The following is a 25,985-nucleotide window of genomic DNA, read 5'->3' on the forward strand; positions in this document are numbered from 1 at the left end:
AGAAATATAGACTTTTTTTAGGCATATGTGAATTATAGAAATCAAATCCAAATCCATTATTTTTCAGATGAGGACCAAAAAGATGGAATGATTTATCAAGGGTCTTGCAATAATTGGTGTCCAAGGCAGGACAAGGCCTCAGTCATTAGCTGTTAGTTCAGTGTTTTCCTCATTAGCTTGTGAGCTCCTTGAGAGCAAAGACTGTCCTTTGCTTCTTTTGTAAAAGCAATTTTTAACATTCGTTTTTAAAACTATGAGTTCCAGATTCTTTTCTTTTCTCCTTTCTCACCACTCCCTTGAAAATGCAAGTAATTCAATATACATTATACATATGTCAACATGTAAAATATTTCCATAGCAGTCATATTATGAAAGAAAAATAAGAAAGTAAAAAAAAAAAAGTATGCTTCAATCTGTATTCAGTTCTTTTTCTGGGTATGTATATTATTTTTTTCCATAAATCCTTCAGAGTTGCCTTGGATTATTGTATTGCTGAGAATAGCTAAATCATTCATATTTGATCATCTTCTGATATTGTTGTGACTTTGTACACAGTATATCATCTTTTGTCTCTTTTTGTTTTTTTTTTTAATAATAGCTTTTTATTTTTCAAAATCCATGCAAATATAGTTTTTAACATCCACCTTTGCAAAACCTTTTGTTCCAAATTTTTCTCCCTTCCTCCCCACCCTTATATAGCAAGTAATACAAAATACTTAAACATGTGCAATTCTTCTAAATATATTTCCATATTTATTATGCTGTTTTTGCCCTTTTTTTGTATCCTCAGTGTGTAGCACAGTGCTAGATATATAGTAGACACTTAATGAATATTTATTAACTGACTGATTAGATCTCAAATCACAAAGGAAATTCTTATAGTTTTGGAGGAAGTAAAGGATGTGATGGCAATAGGAAGATTCTAGAGTGATATAAAGTCTTGAAACATTCTACAGAAGCACCCTGAACACTTACACACTTAGGATGCCCTAGACGACCATCATTGGACCATGGTATTGAAAATGGAATGTGACCTTAGAGAACATCTCTTCCAATTTCTTCACTTCACTAATGAATGAATTGAATCCTAGACAAGTTAAATGATTTATTCAGAATTATTCAGAATAGTAAATAACAAAGCTGGAATTTGAACCCATTTCTAGTGAACCTGTTTACTAATGGGTAGAAGTCAGAGGTAAATTTAAATGATATAACAGGAGGAAAATCCTTCCACTTAAAACTTCTTTCAGAGTAGAAGAAACTACCTTAAGAGATGATGGGTTCTATTTCATTGGAGGTCTTCAAGCAAAAGCTCAATGATAACTTGTAGGGTGTTTATAATAGGAATTTTATTGGTGGATAAGAAGGACAGGAGTTGGACTAAATGTCTGCTGAGCTTCCTTCCAATTCTGAAATTCTATTATATCAATACTCTTTCTTCTGTACTTTGCTGCCTATCATTTTAATTCTTGGACAAACAGTTTCAACCCAGACTATTGGGAGGTTTTGTTTTCTTTGTCCCACATGACCATTGTTCCAATTTTATAATGGAAATCAGTGGGGAAATAGGATTTGTTTAATAAACTTGCTTTGTTACTAATTATGTTTTACTGGACTTCTCCAATTTTCTAAAAAAACAAAAACACAAAGGATACCTGAATCTTGATATATAGGTATGTGTAATGTGTATGTGTGTAATATGAGAGAGACGGAGAAAGACAGTCAGATGGAGAGTCAGATGGAGAGACAGAGAAAGGCAGAGACAGAGAGACAGACGGAAAGACAGCAAGAGAGAAGGGAAAAAGAAACAGAGAGAGACAGAGGGAGGGAAAGAGGGAGAGAGAGAGAAGTAGAAAGATAGAAATTCCAAAATCAAGGGAAATATATATATATATTTTCAAGTTATAGAAAATGTTCAGCTAGTAAATGAAAGCACTTATAGTGCTTATATTTCCCCATTATCATAATAGTTTTGAGGATACCATTTATAGCTAAGAAGCACAGTATTTTTTCACATGATGGCACATGGTATAACATTGATGCAAAATACAAGAGTGGTAAAATAATAAATCAAGAAGATGTAAATGATATATGAAAATATTTTGAGTATTTTTAGTCAAGGGGAATATAAGTTACTTGTTCTAATAAGGAAAGGTAAAGAAATGTACTGATATAATTGAGAGGAAAATGATAAAAAAAAGTTAGTAAATTATAGTCAATATAAATGGTGATAAAGTGAGTACAAATGCATCTCAGAAATTGGAACTGTTTTCCTAATTCCAGTGATAATTGATTTTAATTTTTAATTTTGCTTTTCATGCCATGCACCTAGGATAATTTTCAGGAAGATCCAATACAGATGTCTATGATCATCTCTAATTGTCTGAAGGAAGAAAGCAAAATCCTGGCAGCTGCCCAGAAATTTGAACAGGTACTTTTTATCCTATTAGAACATGTGTGAAGAATTACCTTTTAAAAGTGGTCTCTGTACTGAATGAGAAAGCTGTGACAATTGTAGACAAATCATATCTGCAACATTTCTTTAGTTTAAATATCTAATAATTTGTCTAATGAATAAATAAGCTTTTTCTGGAATTAATTGTTCTTGATGAAGCTATACTGCCTCTTGGGGACACACTCTTTTTTTTTTCCTTCATAGATGTTCACTTTCAGAATGTAGTCAAAAATTGTAGTTGAGCTCTCTCGCCTACCATATAAAGAAGACTCAATTCTCTTTCTTTGAAGATCAGGGTAACATTTATTTATCTATAATTCTGCAATACCTTTCTTTTTCTCCACAGTCTTTCACAGATAATTGACAGTGGCATAGCAGTCATATCTCTGATATTTTTTAGTGCCCTAAGATGGAGTTCATTTAGGCTCACTGACTTGAATTTATCAAATATAATGAATTGAGGTTTTTTTCTTCCTACTTATCTTGGACTTAAGTTCCTCATTAACTAATTTGCACATGTTTGACATATATTGGATTACTTGCCATCTAGGAGAGGAGAGAGGGGGAGGAGAAGGAAGGAGAAAAAAAATTTGGAACACAAGGTTTTGCAAAGATGAATGTTGAAAACTATCTATGCATATGTCTTAAAAAATAAATTAAAAAAAATTTCAAGTTGTTTGGTGAGTTCCTTGTGTGGCCACATAAGATTCTTTAGTTCATGCCCTTTTTTTCTCTCATTTGAATTAATCATATTTGTACTTTAAAAATGTTGTTAATAAGAATTGTTCTTTTCTCTTAGGCCAACTTCCTTTGTAAAATTTTAGACCATTGGATTTTTTTTGTATGCTTTCTTTGAACTATTGAATTTTATACTCTAAATATAAAGAATGTATGTCAGACTCTTCCAGGCTTTCTTTTTCCATATCATAGATTCTTAGAAGTAGTCATTTCCCTCTAAAGTTCTCAAGATTTCCCCCTCAGCAACTACTTCCTCCTTCTTGGTATGAATTAAAATCGGAACAGCAGTTTCCCATGGTATCTTTTCCACTTTTTGAAGGATGAAATTAGGCTAGTCAGGAAATGATTACCTGCTGTGCTTCTTCTAGGGAGAATTCCAACAGATGTTCTATTAATTGAACCTTCAGCACTATATAATTACTCCATGCCACACTTGTAAAACATGTCTCAATTTCTCATCTATTTCCTTTTTCCTGTTTCTTTTTATATACCCTCATGGCATTGCCTTCTCTGATCTTTGCCCAAATGTCCTCTACCAAGTTCTCTTCCTTTGGCTCCCATATTTTCTTCCACTCCTAGGTCTATGCTCCAAAAAGATTTAAAAATGAGGGAAAGGATCCATGTATACAACATTATTTATAGTAGCTGTTTTTTCTTGTAACAAAGAACTAGAAACTGATGGGAGGGGCTCACTAAATAGAATACAGCTAAACAAATTATTTTGTATGGATGTAATGGAATATTATTGAGCCATAGAGATGATAAATTTAAGATTTAAGAGAAATATGGAAAGACTATATGAACTGATATAAAGTGGAATGAGCAGAAATAAGAGAACAATTTATGTTATCAACATTATAAAGAAGAACCTCTGATAGACTTTTAATAGAACTGTGATCAGTGAAATAAATAATAATCATCAAAAATCATTTAGTAAATTCTACCCCTATGGTTTAGAGCACTACTACATGTACATAGATAAGTGGGCATAATCCTACAGACTACCCAATAAAAAGTCGAGTTTTCCCCTCCTTGTAGGATCCCATGTGGTATAATTGGGAAGCCCCTCCAAGAACATTTGAATTTAAACAATAATCTGCTCTATAGCACATCTGACAAGTGGTCATCCAATATATGCTTAGAGACCTCTAGTAAGGGTGATCTCATTTACTTTCCTAAGTATCATGTTCCACTTTTGGACAGTTCCTAACTTAGAAAGTTTTTTCAAGTCAGAGTCTGTCTATGTCACTCATAGAAATGTTTTTTGGAATAGAGTATAAGACGTCTAATTTATCTTCCATAAGACATTTTTTTCAAATAAAATTGTATTCCCACTGAAGTTTTTTCTTTCTTCTCCAGGCTAAATAATTTCAATTTATTCAATCTATAGTCAGTTGGCATAATCATGTGGCCCCTTCACCTTCTTGGCCTTCCTCCTTTGTAAGGCACCTCTGCTATCCAGATATTCACAAGCTGAAAAAATGACACCACCAATGGATATTGGGAAAACATGTCCAAAAGGATCCTATTATTATTAAGTACCATATTTTCAGAAAAGTTAGGAGGATACCTCAGGCAATTCTAAATCTGTATTTATTAGTGAATTAATTATAGGATCAATGAGTAAAAGCACTATATGTATATACATATATATATGAATGCATTCCACTATGCAGAATTTAATAAAGTAAAAATTCATGGTTGTAGCTGTACATGTTTTGCTTTTTCTAGGGTTTAGAATGAAACTTGGTCTAGAGTTTGCCTTTTGATTCTGATTCCTATAAGAGGCATACTAAAGTCTTTTTCTTATGCATATCATATTTATGGGAAGATCTGCATATGATTACAGTGTAGATGTGATTTGTGAAATATGTGTAGGATTTAAATTTCAGTGTAAAGAGCAGCAAACATCCAGGAAATTTTTTTCTACCTTTTTTTTAATAACAGGCTCAATCAGGGAATATTCAGAATGCTTTTACTTCAGACAAACATAAGGAGATTGATAAAAATGTCAAAAATGTGAAAGACAGAGTTATGGTAAGTATAGAGTGAATATTCTCTATTGACAATTGTCTTTATTTTTTTCGGTGAGAGAAGAGGCTGGGTTCAGAGTTGTGACTTCATTTATTGAGGGAATGGCCTTTACAAAAACATTTTGACAATTACTCTAAAATTTATAATTTCATAGAGTTATTTAAGTGATTCATCTGGAATGGGGCAGAGTAGGACAGAGCTAGAATGTCACAGAGGATTGAATTGGAACCTGGGTCTCCCTTATGCAGTGAATGATTCTCTTTCCACTATGCCATTCATTATGTAGAAGGAAAAGAGGATTTAATTGTTTTTAATTCAAACTCAGAAACTTTGAATTGAGATTTTGCAATAGCAGTTTTTGTATAGATGAACAAGGAATATTATCTTAATAAGTCTGTGACTTTTTTGAACAAGATGAGCTGAGAGTACTTGACCAATAAAGTTCACAGGGCTATAATAAGGAAAACACTTTACAAATCTTTTTGTTGTTTGTGGTTCAGTCATGTCCTACTCTTTGTAACCCCATTAGGGGTTCTTTCATAAAGATACTGAAATAGTTTTCCATTTTCTTCTCTGGTGGATAAAGGCAAACGGGTTAAGTGACTTGCCCAGGATTACACAGCTGTGTCTCTGAGATTGGATTTGAATTCAGGATAGCCCAGCTCTTTAATTTACTGAGCTACTTAGCTGCCTCTTTATAAACTTTATTATACTAGACAAAGGTGAATTCTCATTGTGAGGTAAAATTGATTTTCCTATTGTCCCCTTACCCTGTGTAAATTTGCTTAAAGTTTTCATCAGAATCACTCATTTACCTCTATGATATGTCATTTGTGATTATCCAATAAAAAAGTCATTTTCCCCTCCTTGCAGGATCCCATGTGATATATTTTGACTTTCTAAAGATCCCTGGATGGCCCAGGTGATTTAGCTGGCATTTATTCATTGCCTGTAGCTACATGGACAGAAGAAGGGTGAGGAATCACAGTCTCTTCATGGGCTCAGGCACACAATAAAAGATTTTCTTTCTTGTTTCAGAGTATTGCTCATGTCTTCTTCCAGATTTAAGTGGTTGACTTTATAGTCCCTAAAAACCCAAGGAATAACATGGTAAATGAGGAAGGACAGCCCACCTGCTCAGAAACTGATAGCCATTTGTGCTGTATAGTGCTGTGTGAAGGAACACAGATTTGGAATCAGAGATCTGGATTCAAATAAAAGCCACTTACTGTGTGTCATTGGGCAAATCATTTAACCTCTCTGAAGTGTCAGTTTCCTCACCTGAAAAAGCAAAGTACTGGAATAGATGGACTCTAAGGTTCTTTCTGGTTCTAAATCTATAATATCAGGATACTCTGAAATGTGACTGGAAGTAGGATGCATGCATTGTATTTTGTAAGTAATGAATAAGTCATTTTTATGTTTGGTTTTCCTGCTATGCCCTTTATAAAATCAAACCTCAGTACACATGTAGTCCTTTCTAACTACTTTCTGGAAATAGATGGAGAAGAACTAAAATCCATGACACCAGAGAATAATGCTGGAAGGTCCAATATGCTGTTTTTATTGTGGAATTAAATTGTTTTCTTCCCTTAAAAATACTATCAATACAAGTATGTTAATAGGAGCTATTTACTATCTTTTCATTTTATGTGCTGAATGTATCTTTAGGAAAATAATATGCTTTTCCAATGAAACAATTCTTATTTTGTAACAAAAACAATTGGGTGACATGTTTTCTGACTGCCTCATTAGATACTAGAGGAAATATATTATTAACCATATTTCCAGTACCAGATTAAATAAATACTATATCCTAATTTTTAGGATATAGAACAAGAGATAAAGGTACTAGAAGATTTACAAGATGAATATGACTTCAAATGCAAAACCTTTAGTAACAGAGGTAAGAGTTTAATAATTCATTATGATTTGCTCATTTGTTCAATTAAAAGTTGTGCTAGTCACACAATCAAGCTTAGAGACGTGGGTGCTTTTTAAAAATGTACTCATAATTTCATATTTTCACTGTATTCTTTCTTCCTGGAAATTGGAGCGCTTTACAGATATAATTCTGCTCCCTGTTCATACATTTAAACACATTTTTTCCCTCACATTTTTGGTGCTCCTTCACTTGGTTGCTTTAAAAAAAAACAAACAAAAAAAAAAAAACACAGCAAATGACAACATCTTAAATGCACGGATTTTGTTGAATGGCATGTTAAGTACTTCTACTTGGAAATTAATTATTCATGAGAGGATGGAGTAAGCATGCTTGATTTGGGGGTAAAAACATTCTGTAAATAGTAATTGGTTAAATTCATTAAATCACAGAATCTCAAAATCTGGAGAAACCTCAGTACCATAACCTTTTCTGCTTCGAGTCTAACAAGTGGCCAGCCAAAAACTTTGTGTAGAAAAGCCTTTAACAAGTGGTGACTTATCTTTATACAAGGAAGCCCATTTCATTTTTGTATAGCCCTAATTTTGAAGACATTTTAATTTCTTTCAAACTTGAATGTGCTTCTTTTCCATTTTCACTCACTGCTCCTAACCTTTCCTATAGAATCAAACAAAATAATTCTAATTGCTTTTTCTTATCCCAGCCTTTCAATGTTTATACACTATTAATTTCATACACAAATTGATTTCACTTGATTTTGACAATTTTTTTTAAAATTTAGTAATTGTTCTATTTGTTGCTTGTTAGAGTAATGTTCAATATACCATCTAAAATGTTAATTCAGTCCTGACTTATATATGTAGTCTATCAGAAGACAACACTTTCATGTTCATTTTATGTGCTGTATCAAAAGAATTTACCCCATCAAACCCCATCAAAAGGATATCAAAAAAATTACTCTGACAATAAATATATTTGGCCATGGAAGCAAAAGTCCCATTTAATACTTAAAATTTTCTTGTTCAACTTTTAAAAGGAAGACTAATCTTTGGAAGCATTGAATTGGAGAGAAATTTAGACTTCTTATTCATTTTTACCATATTCTTACTAATTTAATGAAAAACTTTATTTCATGCTTATAATTCTGTATAATTTTCATTTGCAGAGCATGAACATGCTAATGTGGCACCAAATGAATATAAGCAGGAAAAAATGTTAATGCAAAAGATGTACTTAATGCTGGATCAGAAGAGAAAGGTAATTTCCCCCTTTTTTAAGGCAACCTTTTGTTTTAAAATCACTGAATGTGAATAATAGATGTCTTGAGGCTAAAATTAAGGAAAATTTGTTTTGTAGGGTATTAGCTTAGATATCTTTTCAAGACCAAAGGAATGATTGGCTAGTTTAGGAAGTTAGAATATATAAATAGCTCTTAAGAATTTGTGCGGGGGGGTTTAATTATTAAGAATTTTTTCTCCCTCTCCCCTCCCCCATGAACTGAAAAGGAAAGAAGAAAGGAAGGAAGGAGAATTAGAGGAGGGGAGAGAGCCCTCCCAGAGGAGGGAGTCAGGGAAGAAGTTTATGAGAGAGGGAAGAAGAAAGAGTGAGAGACACAGAGAAGAAAAGGAAAGAAAGAAGAAAAGGAAGAAGAGAAGAAAAAAGAAGGAAAGAAAGAAAGAAGAAAGAAAGAAAGGAAAGAAGTAAGGAAGGGGAAGGAGGGAAAAAAGGAAGGGAAGGAAGGAGGGAGTGAAAAGGGGGACAGAAGAAAAATTTTCACACTAGCCAAACACAAAAATGCATTATTCTCCCCGCCCCTTCTCTCTCTCTCTCTCTCTCTTTCTCTCTCTCTCTCTCTCTCTCCTTATATATATATATGTGTGTGTGTGTGTGTGTGTCATGAGTTGATCAATGTTCTCTTTTATCAGTTCTCTAGAATTATGGTTTATCACTTAAGTGATCAGAGCTGTTAAGTCTATAAAAATTATTCATGTTTGTAATATTGATGTTATAGTATCATCATTTTTCTGACTCTATTCACTTCACTCTCCATCATTTCATACACTTTCATGTCTCATTGGAACCATCTTTTGTTACTCATTTCTTATAGCCCAATATGATTACGTCACATTCAAATACTAGTTTGTTCAAACATAGTTTCACACATGTGAATTATTAGTAAAATCCACTATAATTACAAAGAAAAAATTATTGATTCTGCTTTCTTTCTGGGTCTTTTACTCATTAGGAAGTTGTGCAGAAAATAATAGAACTTTTGAATGTGACAGAAGTTGCGCAGAATGTTTTGCTGAATAAAGAACTGGTGGAATGGAAACAAAGACAGCAGAGTGCATGTATTGGAGGACCTCCCAATGCTTGCTTAGATCAGTTACAGAACTGGTAAGGTCTAAAATTAACCTCTCTTGGCAAAAATGCACCATTTATTCAATAAGCATAATAATCATTCAGAGTTGTCATTCAACATTTGAAATATCTTGATGGGCTCTGATAAACTTTTAATTTAGGACTCCCCCTCCCCTCTAATGATTCTTTATGTCCTGAAAACATTCACATTTAAAAATTATTGTATCTTTGCATCAGCAATTCATAGTGAATTTTTGTTGGCAATTTCCATATTTGTCACTCTTCATTTTTCTCACATTATAAGTCTAGGGTGTACTGTACCCCATATTGGAGCAGTTGACATGACACACCAAGAGGTTGTGCTAAAACATTAGTGAGAGGGACACATTTCCTTCATTTTAGCTTCTGAAAGTCAATCACTCCCATTTCTGTCCTAAAACTTTTGAGATAATATCTTCCCCATAAGTTTTAGCATCAAAATGTTACCCTGATTTTCAAAAAAAAAAGGAAGTATCTCTTCCCTTTATAGACACTTTATTTAAGTGTATAAACAATAAACTAGTGAATTTAACTTCTAATTATGGCAAAATTCCAGAAGTTAGAAGTAGTTAGACAAGGGCATGAAGTCCTTGCATATAAGTGGTGAAATCTATTTCTAGTTATTGTTGTTTAAATGAAATAGCAGTGGTTCCTATGAAACAATTCATGTGTTATGAACAATTTAGGGCTTCTGGCTGCTTTAGGGGTCAGTATCCTGTGTACTGAAGCATTTCCAGCTGGTAGGGTATTGGTATTTCTGATTTGTTCTGGATTATTTTGCAATTTTATGATATCAGAACACAAAGGAGTGCTACCCACTAGGCTGTCCTCTATGTCAACCTAATCATCATGACAGTTTTGAATAGGAATATCCTATATGCCACCACTTCTATTCCTTGCACTCATAAAGGAAAGTTTCATCATCACACTGTTCAGGAGGCTAACCCAATCTTGGTATTGCTAAAGCCCAATTTTTCAGACTTCTTGCCAAACTGTCCCAGCTGCTATAGTGACATTGCAACACAATGTTACTGTTACTGTTACATATCTCTCAGACTGGTATGCTTTTTTTTTTTTTTTTTTTTTTTGCTAAAGAATGTTTTTGATTATTTTCAATTACATGAAAAGACAATTTTAACATTAATTTTTAAAATAATTTTTTGAGTTCCAAATTCCCTCTCTTTCCTTCTCCTTGATAAGGCAAGCACTCTAATAGATATATTTATACAAGTTCATTCAGCTATAATAGGCTGTGTGGTCTTATCAAGCATGCTGCAAAAGACAAAAAACAAAACAAAAAAAATGGACCAAAAAACCCCCCAGAAACATAAAGTAAAAAAAAAAAAAAAAAAAAAAAAAAAAAAAAAAAAAAAAAAAAAAAAAAAAAAAAGATTTACTTCAAACTGTATTCAGACTCCATCAGTTCTTTCTCTGGAAGTAGGTAGCATTTTTCATAATAAATCCTTTAGAATTGTATGAGATCATTGTATTGCTGAGGATAACTAAGTCATTCAAAGTTAATCTTCATATAATATTCCTGTTACTGTACAATGATCTCCTGGCTCTGCTCAGTTCATATAAGTCTTCCCAGATTTTTTCGTGCTTCTAACTTGATGCTGTCCCCCACCTTAACAACACAGATGATAAATTGGACTTTAGGAGGCATTTTTATTGTTATTTTTGTTGTTGTTATTATTATTAAAAATATTTTCTTTGAGAGTTCTCTATATCAATGAATTCACAGATCCAATTCTATGCCATTATCATATATCTACTCAAAGACTTACGATAACTCCCCATTTTCTACTATATCAAGGCTAAATTCTTCTCCTTGGCTTTCAAGAACTTTGTAAGTTTATCCCACCATTTCTACCTATTCTATTATTTTCCCATTGCTTCCTAGAATAAATTCTAGTCAGACTGCTTTCTGCATTGTCTTCTACACACATTGCATTAGATTGCACTCAAACTTTTGTTCACTTTATTTTCCTTGCTGGTAATGCTCTCCTTGGCAGCTACATGGTTCAGTTGCAGACAGAAGGACTTGAGTTCAAATTTGATCTCAGATACTTAGTGGTTGTGTGAAGCTTGTGACCCTATACAAGTCACTTACCCCTGTTTGCCCTAATCCATTCCAAAACCTTTGCAAGAAATCCACACATGTACCATTGGCAAGCTATAGTCCACAGGGTCACAAAGAGTCAGAAAAGATTAAATAAATGAAGAATAACAAATGTTCTCCTTCCTCCTTTTCATCTCTTCTAATTTTAATCTCTCTTAAAGGCTATCCAATTAGTACAGTGGATAGAATGCTTGACTTGGAGTCAGAAAGATCCAAATTCAAATTCTGCCTCAGATTCTTATGAGATGGGTGAACCAAGACAAATTATTTCACTTCCTTCAGCCTTATTTTTCTCAGCACAAAATGGAAATATATAAATTAATACTAATGTAATTATTAATAAATATATTAATAATAGCATCTACCTCATAATGCTGCTATGAGGATCAAATAAGATAACATATAAAGCACTTTGCAAAATTTAACATGTTATATACAAGCTAGCTATCATCACCTCCTTTAAGCCTACCTTCTCTAGCAATGCCAGCCTGCAGGAGACTTTTCCACTATTAAATTCTTTATTGAAAAAAAAAAGCATTTAGTTAGCTACTGCTTTATAGAATACTGTCTCTCATTACTTGGCATTTATTATTACTGTTGTCCCAATTCATAGCCAAGCATACCCAACAAAGTAAAGAGAGAGTTGGGCTATTGTGCCCCTTTCAAAAGAAAACTTTCACAAATGTTTTGTGTGAAGTTAGCTGTCATTTTGTCTCTGCATACTATTGCTCCCTTCTTGGCATTGTCACCAATCTATTCCATGATGACCCTAATTTTTCCTATTGACTCTGGCTTTTAATTCCTTCTTAATGCCTGCTCAGAATTTATTTGAGTTCATTATCTCTATGAAGTCTGACTTACCTCATCATGACACTATGTTTACTTAGTGCTTACTCTTTTTTCAAGAAATAGATGCTCCTTGGAAATTATTAATTACCCTTAGTCACCAAATGTTAAGGTGATTACCCACCTTTTCAACTGATTTTAAGTTTGGAGTAATTTTAAAAAATCTTGGAAATCTTGGATCCAAGTGATTTTTTATCCTAAACCCCAATCTCTATTCTTATTATCACTTCCATTTTCATAGTGTCTGGCATGTAATAAATTATTAATAAATGTTCTATCTCTCATTTAGTAAGTAAGGCATCTAAGTGGTACAATGGCAAGAGAATGATAACTTAAGATTCGAAAACTTGAGTTAAAATTCTGCCTCAAACTCTTATTAGATCTGCAGGTCTGGGTAATTCACTTAAATTCTATTTCAGTTTCTTCATCTATCAGATAAGAATAATTTTGGCACCTACTTTATAAGATTATTGTGTGGATCAAATGAGCTAACATTTGTTAAGTACTTTGTAAATCTTCAAGCACTCTATAAATATTTGCTGTTAATAAGCCATCTAATCCTCAGAAAAGTGAAATGATTTGCCCAAGTTCATTCAAAAGTTGTAATTTGAAAGTGGAAGGGATATTGAAGTCATTTAGAGTATATTCCCCTCGTTTTACAGATGAAGAAACTGAGACCCCAAAGAACTGAAGTGACAGGATCATAGGGGCATTGAGTTAATTATGGAAGGGATTTCAGATGCCATCTAGATCCAACCTTGAAGTAATTGAAGCAGATGGATTGCCTTGCCCAAGTTCACACTAGCTATAAATAGTAGAGCTGGGTTATAACTCAGATTCCTTGCCTTCAGACCAAGCCTTCTCCATTGCTTCTTATAGCTGATAAGTTTAGAGGGGCTAAGAGGAGATACAGACAAGATCTCCTGTATCATGATTCAGGGCTGAGAGAAGGAACCATGTTGTACAATTTCTTAATTCCCCTGATGCCTAAAATAGCGGAGACACTCTAATACATTGATTTCATTGTTGTATGGATATTTGTATAAATGAAAACTCATTCTGAAATCCACTGTATGTCTCCTTTCAGGTTCACCACCATTGCCGAAAGTCTTCAGCAAGTTCGCCAACAGCTTAAAAAGCTTGAGGAATTGGAACAGAAATACACCTATGAGCTGGACCCTATTCCCAAAAACAAAGACATTTTACGTGAACAAACTTTGAATCTTTTCAAGCAACTAATTCAGTGGTAACTACTCACTTGGGAGGCAATATTGCCTACATGTTTTGCAGTTGGTAGTCTTAATTAATAAAAAAAAAAATTAGTTGAGAGTATATTAATTCAATTTAAGAAAATAGAGCAGTTGATGTCAGCTATCACTTTTCTTGGATTAACCTGATATAATTAAAATGTTTTCTTAGTGTGCTATAATGAGCATTTCACCTGTTGGAAATTTGACCAACATATATCAATGACTGAATTTCCCATTGCAATTTCCATTGCAGCTGTAGCTTGTAGCAAGTAGATGACAAGAATTTTATCTTTGAAAAAATTCTCCCTTCATCATTCTCCTTCTGTTTTGTTTGCTTGGGTAAGGTTTTCATTTTTATTGAATTTTGAATTTATAGAAGCAAGTCCCTAAAAGTGATCAGAAATGGAGGAGCCATTTTACTCTTTGGTTTCATAGTTTTTCCTGATAGAAAGATTATGATTTCTGCATCAGATAGATATAAATGATAATTTGTTTTTACTTTATTTGGTCATTACAGCTCATTTGTGGTAGAAAGACAGCCATGTATGCCAACTCATCCACAGAGACCTTTAGTTCTAAAGACAGGAGTGCAGTTCACTGTGAAACTGAGGTAATAATGAATCAAACTCCATAATCTTACTTCTTTGCAGTTCTGACTTTCTGTTTTGAAAGGTATTGCACAGAGTGCTTTGGGGAAAGGATAATGCAGTACTTATTTTTTTCTATTAATTTTCTTCCTCTAGATTGTCAGTCAGCCTCTTTAAACCATATGCTAGAGTCCCTTAGAACCTGGCACTCTATCATGATTTACAAGGACACTCTTGAGACTGAGTCATTATAATCAAATTGAAAGAATGATATGTGCTATCTTTAAGGACTCGACTCTGGCCTTAGAATCATAGAATATGAACAACTAGAAAGTAACTTTGAGATCCTCTAGTCCAGTACTCTTATGTAACAAATGACAAATTTGAGATCCCAAGAGATTGTCTTTTGCCTAAGATCACAAGGTAATTATTGAGAGAGCTTAGACTAGGACATTAAGAAGACCACCATAAAGAATTAATTTGATTTATATTTGTATTTATAATTTGTATTTATATTAATTTGTTCTAATAATAATAATAATTAAGTATATTAAATTTGTATTTATAATAGTCAAAATGACTTAGTCATTCAAAGTTATTCTTAAAATAATATTTTTACTGTATACAACGTGCTCTTAGTTCTGCTCATTTCACTCTTCAGTGTTTCATGGAAGTCTATGCATGTTTTTCTAAGATCATTGTGCTCATCATTTCTTATAACATGGTAGTATTCCATCATAATCATGCTAAGTGCTAGGGATACAAGGAATCAGAAAAACAAAAAATAATCCCTGTTCTCAAGAAATTTATATTTTAAAAAAGGAGGCAGAATATATAAGACAATATATAAGTCATATCCTATAAAATAAATACGGAGTGGATGGAAATTGAATTTAGAGGGAATGGCACTGACATTTGAGGCTACTAGGAAAGGCCTCTTGGTGGAGCTAACACCTAAGCTGGATCCTAAAGACAACCAAGGATTCTGAGAGTTGAACATTGGGAGGAAGAGAATATTAGGCCTCAAAGTAACTAGCATAAAGGCATGGCATTGAGAGAAACTGATGCATTTTTTTTCTCTTTTCTTTCCAGGTTGCTGGTGAGATTACCAGAACTGAATTACAATTTGAAAGTGAAAGTTTTATTTGATAAGTAAGTCAACTTTCAAAATTTCTTGATATAACATAAAATATAATATATTTTATTTCATAAGTCATTTTTCAAAATTTCTTGATACAACTTAAAATTAAATATATAATTAACATTAATGATAAGTTATGATGGGTTATTAATATTACTAATTACTATTAGTAATAAGGAATTTACTAATCACAACAGTATATACAACATAGTTTTAGACTTTAATTTCTTACATACACTCTAAATGTAAATGAATTATTTTCGAGTTGTGTCTTGTATCCCATCAATATGTATGTTGCTGAGAAGCACGTCTTTTCTACCTACAGAAAGTGAGACACATAATTCAGGCAGAGTTAAATATATAGGGGTTTGATATTTGAACTGGCTTCTAGGCCCATAAAACTTTGCCTTTGTAATCTCTTAAGAAACTGAAAAATAACTGAACATTGCAAAAAAGAAATATAATAGAAACACTAATACAAGGTAGACATGCTTAATCCCTCCTGTAAATCAGCTTAATTCCTAACCATCTCTAGAGGGTGGAGTCTTTTATTCTTTTCAGACAAGAGGAGACTGAGACAGCTTCAATTCTTGGGACTAAGGATTAAATTCACCCCCAGATCACATCAGCTTAGGATAACCTTGGTTGTCCTGGACCTTAAACTCCAAAAAATCAGCCTTAGAATTATTCTATAGTAATTGACTTTGGGTAATAGTAACCTAGAAGTAAGATGGTTCACCTCTACCTTATGCCTACAACTTTAGGTCTAGGATAAAATTAGATAACTCAGGGAGAACAGGAAAATGATTTATTCCCAGGTGTATTTTGTCACATTTTTGGCAGTTGAAAGAGTTCTAGTTTAGGAAAGATTCTATAAATGAGGGTTTAATAAAAATCATAATCTCATTCTCTTTACTTTTATATCTCCTCATTTCCTATATGTTCCATATCTTTATCTTTCTGCATTCTATCACCCTTGCTTCATCTTAGTTTCTTTTTTCCGACTCACTTGCGCTTCTAATCTCCGATATTTCTCTTTTTCATCATGAGACTTAGCATTTAGCATTTGTCAGTTCTCTAATTCAGGGATTAAATTTTTTCCATCCTTTTTGCCTTAGAAATTTTATGTGACCCTAGGTTTATAGATATATAAAATAGCTATACAAAGCAAACAATAACTGATAATAAATCATAATTTTGCAAACCCCCACATTCAGTTACAAGACTCCATATGGAGTTGTGAACCATAGTTTAAGAAGCTGGGCATTTAAACAAGCTCCACACCTCTGTATACATATCTGTTCTACCTCACAACTTTCTCTGTCATGGTTTTGTTATATCATGTGTCAGCATAAGAAATCACTCTAAATAAGAATTTAGGCAAAGTTCTATAAAAGCTACAGTGCTTTTTACTTAGCATTTAACAACATATAATCTCTGATCAATTGCTTAACCCAAATTTTTTAATAAGGTACTATAAATACCTAGTAAAAGAAAAAGAAAAAATTCAGATTTCCTCTCTGGTTCAAAAAGAGAACCAGAAAACTTTATGTTAATTTTCTAGATGAAGGGGGGGAGGAAGGGAAGGGGTACCAAGTCCCTAAACCCCTGTGATGTGATTTTTGTGAATTGTATGTATTTTTACTAATTATTTTAGTTGGAGAAGTCAAACGGCTTTCCTACTCAATAATGCCTCATCACAAAAATACAACTTTTACTTGAAAAAGAGGGATATAAGAGGGGGAAAGGAAGAAAAGTTTTCTTGTCAGAGGGCTGAGATCTAATTTTAAACCTTGACAATGTACTGTTACAAAGAAAAATAATTGAATCTTTTGATGAGAAAATAGAGATGAGGATATTATTGTTAAAGATAAATTAAAGTCTGAAAATTTAATCTGCACACTTGAAACTCATGGTTGCAAATGGCCAAAATTAGTTGACTCTACACTGATTATTTTATGAAAAAATTAAGGTTTTTGAAGAGTAAAATTGGAAAAATCCTAATAAGTTTATACTGGAATGTTTTCCAGCTGACAGAGGAAATGTGCATAAAATTCCTTTGGATCTATTTCTTATTTACATATATGCATAAATTTCTTTTGGCTAAATTATTTTGTAAAACTTGTTTTCTAGTCTGAAGTATTTATTTGTTTTTCTTTTATAGAGATGTGAATGAGAAGAATACAGTAAAGGGGTAAGCAAAACACTTTTTGCCAAATTCCACTGTTTTTTTAATAATTCTAAGTCTCACAGATCTTTCTAACATCTTCTGTGTAGGTTTAGGAAATTCAACATTTTGGGAACACACACAAAAGTAATGAATATGGAGGAATCTACTAATGGAAGCTTAGCAGCAGAATTTCGGCATCTGGTAGGAGGATTACTTTAAAATTCTTTTTATGTATTTTTTTCCTTTGTTTTATTTTAAAGCAATGTGAATAACACTTTATGATAAAAAAAATAGTCATGGCAACTCCAGATTTTCTTTCTGATAACCTTTCTTTTTATGTTTTTTATAATAATTGCTTTTTTTCCCAAAATACATGCAAAGAAAATTTTCAACCTTTGCGAAACTTTGTGTTCCAAATTTTTTTCCTCTTTCTCTTAGTCCCTCCTTCCTCTCTCTCCTAGACAGCAAGTAATCCATATAAATTAAACAAATGCAATCCTTCTAGACCTATTTCCATATTTCTGATAACCTTTGAATATGATTTACAGTGGATTGAGTGTCAGGCTTGGGATCAGGGACACTTATCTTCCTGGATTCATATCTGGCCTTAGATATTTACTATCTGTGATGCTGTGCAAGTCACTCAATGCTGTTTTCCTCAATTTCTTCCTCTGTAAAATGAACCAGAGAAGGAAATGGCAAACCACTCTGGTATCTTTGCCAAGAAAACATCAAGCACTGAATAAATGAACAACTATCACAAATCTCTCTATTCTGTTTCCATCTTCATAATTATAATTAAGAATAGCTAACATTTATTTAGTTTTCTAGGTTTTGCAAAGCACTTTCTCTACATGTATATTTCTTTCTCATTTGATCCTCACAACAACCCCATGAAATATGAGTTATTACTATCCTCATTTTGAATAAATGGATAATTGGATTAGATGGAGAAATCTGAGGTGAGAACATTTTAGATCACTTACTCAAAGTTAACCTTACTAAAGTATATCTCTATTCATTTCACTTTCCACTTAAAAATGTTTAGTGGCTTCCCCTTTGCCTATTGAATAAGAGTCCAAATTCTTCAACCCAGCTCCCTACACATCATGGTTCCAACCTACCTTCCAAGACTTATTGCTCCACCATTTTCCTACATGCACCTATTGTTTGAGTCAAATTAGGTTACATACCTTGCCCTTTTCTCAGTGCTGGGCCTTGGCCTATTTGGTTTTCTTTATATGAAATTCTTCCTCTGTGTTTTATCTAATTAGACCCATCCTTTTGTTGCATGAATTTTTTAAATCAATTTGACTATCTAAAGCCAATAGGCCAGAAGTAATCAAGAGACAAGCATTATGACGCTCAAAAGTATCAGATTTTCTACCCACAATTAATGAGGATTGCATCATCATAAATTAATGAGCAACATTTATACATTATATGAAACAAACAAAAAAAGTTAACTTAATTAAAATGAAAGTGACCATCAAAGGAAAAAATAGTAAAATATACATCATTTGCCATAGGAAATAGATAAGGGAGTTATTTTTCTTAACAGCTTGTTTTTACTAAATCAAAGAGAACTGTCCTTCTGATCAGATAAGGAAGAGGACATTCCAAGGATGCTGGAATCCTCCAGCTTCAGCAACTAGTTATTTTGTACTGCTTGGAAGAAAGAAGACACTGAAAGCTACTAACTGCTATAATTTCTTTCAGTTCATGAAGAGTTGATTATATCAAAATGATTGAGACAGAACAAGATGAAATCAATTATGTTCTTCCCAATAATTCTTTCAATAATTCAAGGCCCAGTTAAGTCCTATCTTCTTCTGGAAGCTATCTCTTCCTCCGAAAGATTTCTCTTTTCAGAACTTTACAACTCTTTAGGTTGTACCTTTCTTATTGAACAAATGACAAGATGCTAACTAATTATTCATGTATTCACATGCTTACTAACTCTGTGACCCTGGACAAGTCACTTAATCCCATATATCTCAGTTTCCTCATCTATAAAATGAACTGGAGAAGGAAATGATAAATTACTTCAGTATTTTTGCCAAGAAAATCCCAAATGGGGTTGTGGAAAGCTAACTAAAACAAATGAACAAATTCATATACTTGTTACATTCCCTATTAACTAAAAAAAATTTTAAAGGCAATAAATATGCCTTTTATGTCTTTCTATTTCTAGTTGCACTTAAAATGGGATCTCATACATGATGAGTGTTAGAATTCTTTCCTGATACAAAATTCTATTACTTTATATAGAAACACATTTTCTCTTTTTAAATAGTATTTTATTTTCCCAAATACATGCAAAGATAGTTTTCAAAATTTTTTTCTCTCTCCTCTGCCCTCCCTAAGACAGCAAACAATTTGATATAGGCTAAACATATGTAATTCTTCTAAACATATTTCCATATTCATCATGCTGTATAAGAAAAATTAGATCAAAAGGAAAAAAACACAAGAAAGAAAAGAAAAACAAGCAAACAAACAACAAAAAAAGGTGAAAATACTATGCTTTGATCCACATTCAGTCTTCATAGTTGTCTCTCTGAATGTGGATGGCACTTTCCATAACAAGTCTATTAGAATTATCTTGAATCACCAAAAGAGGCAAATCTCCATCACAGTTGATCCTCACATAATGTTGTTGTGACTGTCTACAATGTTCTCTTGGCTCTGCTCACTTCACTCAGCATCAGTTCATTTAAGTCTTTCAAGGTTTTCTGAAATCAATCCACTCATTATTTCTTACAGAACAATAATATTCCACTACATCCATATACCATAATTTATCACAATCCTGGGGTAGCATATTGATTCTAGTACAACCTAGGGGCTTCATCCATTATGAGGCTAATGTAAATTTGGTTTGAGTCTCATGGGCCTGCCTTAGAGCAGAACTAATCTACAGAGAAAAGGGAAACAAGAAATCCTTTGGATTAGGGATGTTATGGCACAGAATTTCTACAATCAGGCCAAAAGAAATTTCTCAGAAAGAAAAAAGATAGAAATGTTTAACCTAGTAACTATCCCATGATATTTGGCACAATGTTACTCTATTAGAAAGGTGTAGTAATACATTCATTCATTATTCAACTATCATTTATTAAATACCTTTCATGTGCATTGGACTGTGCTAGATGTTGGAGATATTCAGAGTCAAATTGGGCCCTCAAAGAATTTTAAGTTCAGTAAAGGAGTTTATAATTTTTTAGATTAAAATGCAATATGATTATTTTATATCCATTACTCTATTAAATTAAAATGATAGCATTTATTCCTTTTGTAATTTTCTGTATGATTGTTCCTGCTTCTATTTTTGTTTATGATTAATTTAAAAAATAAGTTAACATGACATATACTAAGAGGATTTTTGGTTTCTCTTACAGCAACTAAAAGAACAGAAAAATGCAGGTACCAGAACTAATGAGGTAAGAGAAATTTCTCATTTTTCTATCATGTCCATCAGCCTCATTCTCCCTCTTTACAAATTTCTAGTAACTTGTCAAGTTTTAATGTTTTTCTCTCATATTTCTAAGAAGCATTTGGTCCAAATGAGCAGCAAGAGTAATAATGACAAAGTTCACAGAGTGTATCTGGTCCATTGTGAATATCCACTCTGGACAATTCATGGGAAAATATGGACAAGAATTGCACAGGATGAGTAGGCATAGTTCACACCTCTAAAGATAGTTATCTACATCAATAATATTATCTATCCACTAAAGTAACATCAATGTGATTTTGGGCTCTTATACCTGAAGAGATGCTAGATTTGAATTTGGACATAGTTATTAGGATGCTACCAACTCTAAAATCAAAGGACTGTGAATTCAGCTCCCACGCCACATCATGAAACGTGGGTCTCTCTGTTTCCCTTCATTTTTCTTTATAATTGGGGATAAGTAGTTCAGTTTAGAGAATTTAGAGAATTGCTGTTTACAAAGAACACTTCTCAACAACCCTGTGAGATAATTCAGAAAAGTACTATTATCTTCATCTCCTATCTGAGGAAATTAATTAGAAAGGTAGATTAATTTACTATCAGAGATGAGACTTGAACCCAAATCTGCTGAGTCCAGTGTTCTTGATGTTTGCTTATCTCAGGAAGTTTGTGAAGATTAAGGAAATAAATCATGCAAACAGAAATGAAACACACAAAAATCCATGTACATTCAGTTGGTACAGAAAAGGCTTAATTTTTCTCTTTGCATCAAGAAATTACAATCAACCAATCAATAAGGATTTATTAAGCAATATCTTTAAATCAGGCATTATAATTGAGCTATGGGGACATAAAATGGATGAAACAGTCCCAATTTGGAAAGAACTTATATTCTAATGGGGAAGAAAATAAATATGTGTATATGTGTATACAGATAATGTACAAGGAGAATAAGTACAACTAAAGGCAAAGTTATTTGGGAGAGAAGGCATTAGCTTTGCAATATGACTTCTCTCTGGAGGGAAAATAGACCCTCCTAATACCCCACTTTCCCTACTTTCACATACCTTCACTCGCTGGCCATGTGTAAGAAGAAAATTGATATTTGAACTTTCTGTAGATACTGAAGACCATGTGATTTGTTGGAAAGATCATTAATCTAAGAGTCAAGAGACCTGAAATCTAATCTTGGTATTGATGGTCAGTGGCTGGATGGCTTCAGCCTCTCTCTTAGTCTTTCTTTCCTCATTTGCAAAATAACAATTACCCTAGCTTAGTGCAACGGTAGTTACAAGATAATAAAGATAACAGATGTAAAAATGTTTTGTAAATTATAAATCTCACATTTATTCAAGGTTTGGAGATGTTTTGTACCCTCCACTAAATACTTCATTCTATTTGGGAAACAAAAAACAGTCATTAAAAGAGGGTTTTGTGTGTGTGTGTGTGTGTGTGTTTGTGTGTTTATGGAGGGTGCCAGATCTATGATTTTATTCCCTTAGGGAACTTTTGGTGAAGAAGTATCCTCTACCAATGCATATTGGCAAATGATTTACATATTGTCAACTGTTATAAAACTTATAATTTTAGAGAGTTGTTTCTCAAATTTTCATATAGAAATAGCTATGGATTTTTCAGGACTAGACTGACAGCCTTGAAATGATAGATGGTCAAAGCATTTATTACAGTTTGTGTTCCCCTACTGACAATGATAGTTCAAGTTTATTGGAAAGAAATTCAATGCACCATCTGCATTGGTAATCCATCCCTGTTCCTCTTCCCTATTTCTTTTTTCCTTCTATAAAATGTAACACTCAAGTTTTTATTGTGATGGTAGGAATATTTTTTCATATTATCTCAGAATTGAAAGAGCCCCTACTAGGAATTTAGTTCATTCTTTGCTTAAAAACAATAATTACCTCTGCAATATACTCAATAATTTCATAAGATCAGATTTAGAATGCTGGACATTACCTCAGAGAAATCAGCTGCTAATTCAATTTTCTAACTTTTCAGCTGAGAGGCTAAGTGACTTTCTACAGTATTAATTATCAAACAAGATATTTGGATCCAGATCTTCTAAGTTCAGTCATAGTCCTTTCCATTGAAACACAATACTATAGTCATCATATCATCATTTTAAAAATGCATTTTAATGAATATACCCAGGAGATATTATTAGAAAGTATCCAATCGTTCATGCTTTCAAACTTTCATGATTGAAAATTTGAGATGAGGTTATATTTCCTATGCTGAAAGAAGTGATGGGTAGGCCTCAGTTGCACCTCTTAAAAGGTTATTTTGGCTTATAAACAGTTCATAGTATATGAATTAATTGATTTGAGATTTTTAAATAATTCTGTGCATGCTTGGTTTTTTTAGGGCCCTCTCATTGTTACTGAAGAGCTTCATTCTCTAAGCTTTGAGACCCAGTTGTGCCAGCCTGGATTGGTAATAGATCTAGAGGTAAGTCTTAGATTTCATAGAATCTCAGAATTTGAAAGCTGAAAGATCTTAGTGACCTATCTTCTTAACTATTCATGAAGGAACTCCTCCCAGGATAGGGGATGCAGCTTCTGCATGAAGAATGTCAAGTCCTTGTCAAAAGTAGAAGTAATTGTCATTTACTATTTTTCTCCCATATATTTTTATATTGGGTTTTTTTTTTCCTCTAAGGACTTTTCTCCAGCTACCCTGCTTTATTTGCTTGCTGTTTGATTGTGGCTGTGCTGCTATAAATTACTATTTATGAATCCAGCTCTTTGGATAACAATGTTGTTTACCATTGAATTATTGAATTATTTCCCCAATGTTTTTGATTTCTAATATTGTTCCATGGTATTGATTGGGGATTTTTCTTTAAATTAAAAAATGTTTCTTAATGCTGAGTTGAACAACAAATCCAAACAAATATCTTAAAATAATCTTCCTTTTAAAAGTTGTACTGTTGTGCCTTTGGGAAGCTCAAGATCCTTGCAAAGGCCTGAGGATAGTCTAGAAATAAACTTAGAGGATATTCTAAGCAACTATGGCATAATGCATTCCCATGGGACAGAGTGCTCTCCCTTGATAGAACTACAAAAAGCAGCTGCTCAAGTTGCCATAACTGTTCCCTAGAATGATTGACTTACAACTCTCTACTAAGTCCTACCAACCATGTTTACTTATTTCCTTATCTTATCCATTCCTCTCCCAGAGTTGTACTGCTTGCTCTCTAAACCCCATTTATCTTTCAACTTTGTTCCACCTCATTTATTCCTTGTCTTCGCAACTCAATTGTATGATTATACATTGATCAGCCAATTTCTAGTTGGTTATAGAATAAGATTGTGAGATTTGCATCTGTTTTTCTCTTGTACACATAAACAAAAAAAAAATTCTTGAACAAATTGGAGGGGAAAGGATATAAAACAACTTTAAGATAGATAGATAGATGATAGAGATATCTGTAAAAGTATATTTCGTTTGAATACATTGAGTAACTAATATGTTTGTGAACAGGTAGGATGAAATGCTTTTAATTTAGAATGCCTCAAAGTCTTATTCTTCTTTTAGACAACATCTCTGCCTATTGTTGTGATTTCCAATGTAAGCCAGCTTCCCAGTGGATGGGCATCCATTTTATGGTACAACATGCTAACAACAGAACCCAAGGTATTGAAGATCTTCTGTTATTAAAATAAAAAGTTAACTAAAGGACCCTCTTGCTCTAGCTTAAGAATCTTCAAATCGGGCTGATTAGTCAAATGAAACTTCAATGAAAACCATAGAACTCATACAGACAAATGTGTAAAGATTATGAGGAACTTTACAAAACTGAAACAAGTATAGGAAAGAGATCTGTAATTTTCCTTCTTTGCTGATAAACTCAGATCCACTTGCATTTGATTCAACTGAGATTTTATTAAAAACTTTTTTTGTGCCAGTGACCATCTTTGGCAATGAGGATATACAGACAAAAAGAAACTGATTATAATTTACTTCATGAAATCTTTGTGACCTTTACTTTTGCTTACAAAGTATGAATCAACTAAATAAACTTTGATTTTTAGAAAGTTTGACCAAAGTTAAACCTTTAATTGCTTATTATTTTATTTTTCCTTCCACTGAATCCAAAGATTCCCCTTATACTTTCACTTTCTTCTGCTAGTGACTCTTTATTCTGGGGTTGTATGATACTGTAGAAAAGAATTTGAAAATTTAGACCCTTGCATGAGCATGAGTTTTAGCACCCAGTCCATTTTTGATGCCTCTGCAGTTGTTCTTAAGGATTTTTGTATTGTTTTCTCTTTAGAATTTATCCTTCTTTCTGAACCCACCATGTGCAAAATGGTCTCAACTTTCAGAGGTGTTGAGTTGGCAGTTTTCCTCTGTCACAAAAAGAGGACTTAATTTAGAACAGCTGAACATGTTGGGCGAGAAACTCCTAGGTATGAACATATGGACTTTTTTTATCTATAAAAGATTCTTAGTTCTTAAAAATAATTTTCTGTTTCCTCTTTCCTTTCCTGAGAAGTTAATTTCCTATTAGATATTTAAAATGTGATAAGTGAAGGAGCAATGTGTTCTAAATGAAAGTGACTTGCAATCAGAAGACATCTTTGAATCCTGGCCGACATTTATTAGTTTGACACCTCCTAAATCTGTTTCAAAGAATGGTTCTTATTTAAGCACAGATCCAGAACTTGAAAGAACTTCAGAAGCCATTTTGTCCAGGCCCTTTGTTTTTCAGCTGAGAAAACTGAAGTTATCTTTTATACTCTTTTATAGTTTTAGAAAAATTTATCTGTTTACCTTGTGTGAAGTTATATATACCAAGTGAATTTTCTTTCAGTATTGTATTAAAATAAACCATTCTTCCAAGATCTTTGTTTTATAGAGA

The 25,985-nt window shown here is 32.9% G+C and overlaps 1 protein-coding gene across 1 annotated transcript in view; it reads left to right on the top strand.

Annotated features, from left to right (window-relative positions):
- STAT1 (signal transducer and activator of transcription 1) overlaps nt 1–25,985 on the top strand; it is a 54,503-nt gene that overhangs the window by 11,030 nt on the left and 17,488 nt on the right. Inside the window, exons 4-17 of the mRNA XM_012544886.3 lie at nt 2,333–2,431; nt 5,141–5,230; nt 7,055–7,133; nt 8,296–8,387; nt 9,376–9,527; nt 13,586–13,744; nt 14,266–14,358; nt 15,428–15,487; nt 17,641–17,670; nt 17,754–17,847; nt 21,048–21,089; nt 23,486–23,569; nt 24,659–24,757; nt 25,398–25,533. Of these exons, the coding sequence (XP_012400340.1) occupies nt 2,333–2,431; nt 5,141–5,230; nt 7,055–7,133; nt 8,296–8,387; nt 9,376–9,527; nt 13,586–13,744; nt 14,266–14,358; nt 15,428–15,487; nt 17,641–17,670; nt 17,754–17,847; nt 21,048–21,089; nt 23,486–23,569; nt 24,659–24,757; nt 25,398–25,533 (1,309 nt within the window). The remainder of the gene's footprint in view (nt 1–2,332; nt 2,432–5,140; nt 5,231–7,054; nt 7,134–8,295; nt 8,388–9,375; nt 9,528–13,585; nt 13,745–14,265; nt 14,359–15,427; nt 15,488–17,640; nt 17,671–17,753; nt 17,848–21,047; nt 21,090–23,485; nt 23,570–24,658; nt 24,758–25,397; nt 25,534–25,985) is intronic.

This window comes from Sarcophilus harrisii, chromosome 3 (genome assembly GCF_902635505.1).
Source record: "Sarcophilus harrisii chromosome 3, mSarHar1.11, whole genome shotgun sequence".
NCBI lineage: Eukaryota > Metazoa > Chordata > Mammalia > Dasyuromorphia > Dasyuridae > Sarcophilus > Sarcophilus harrisii.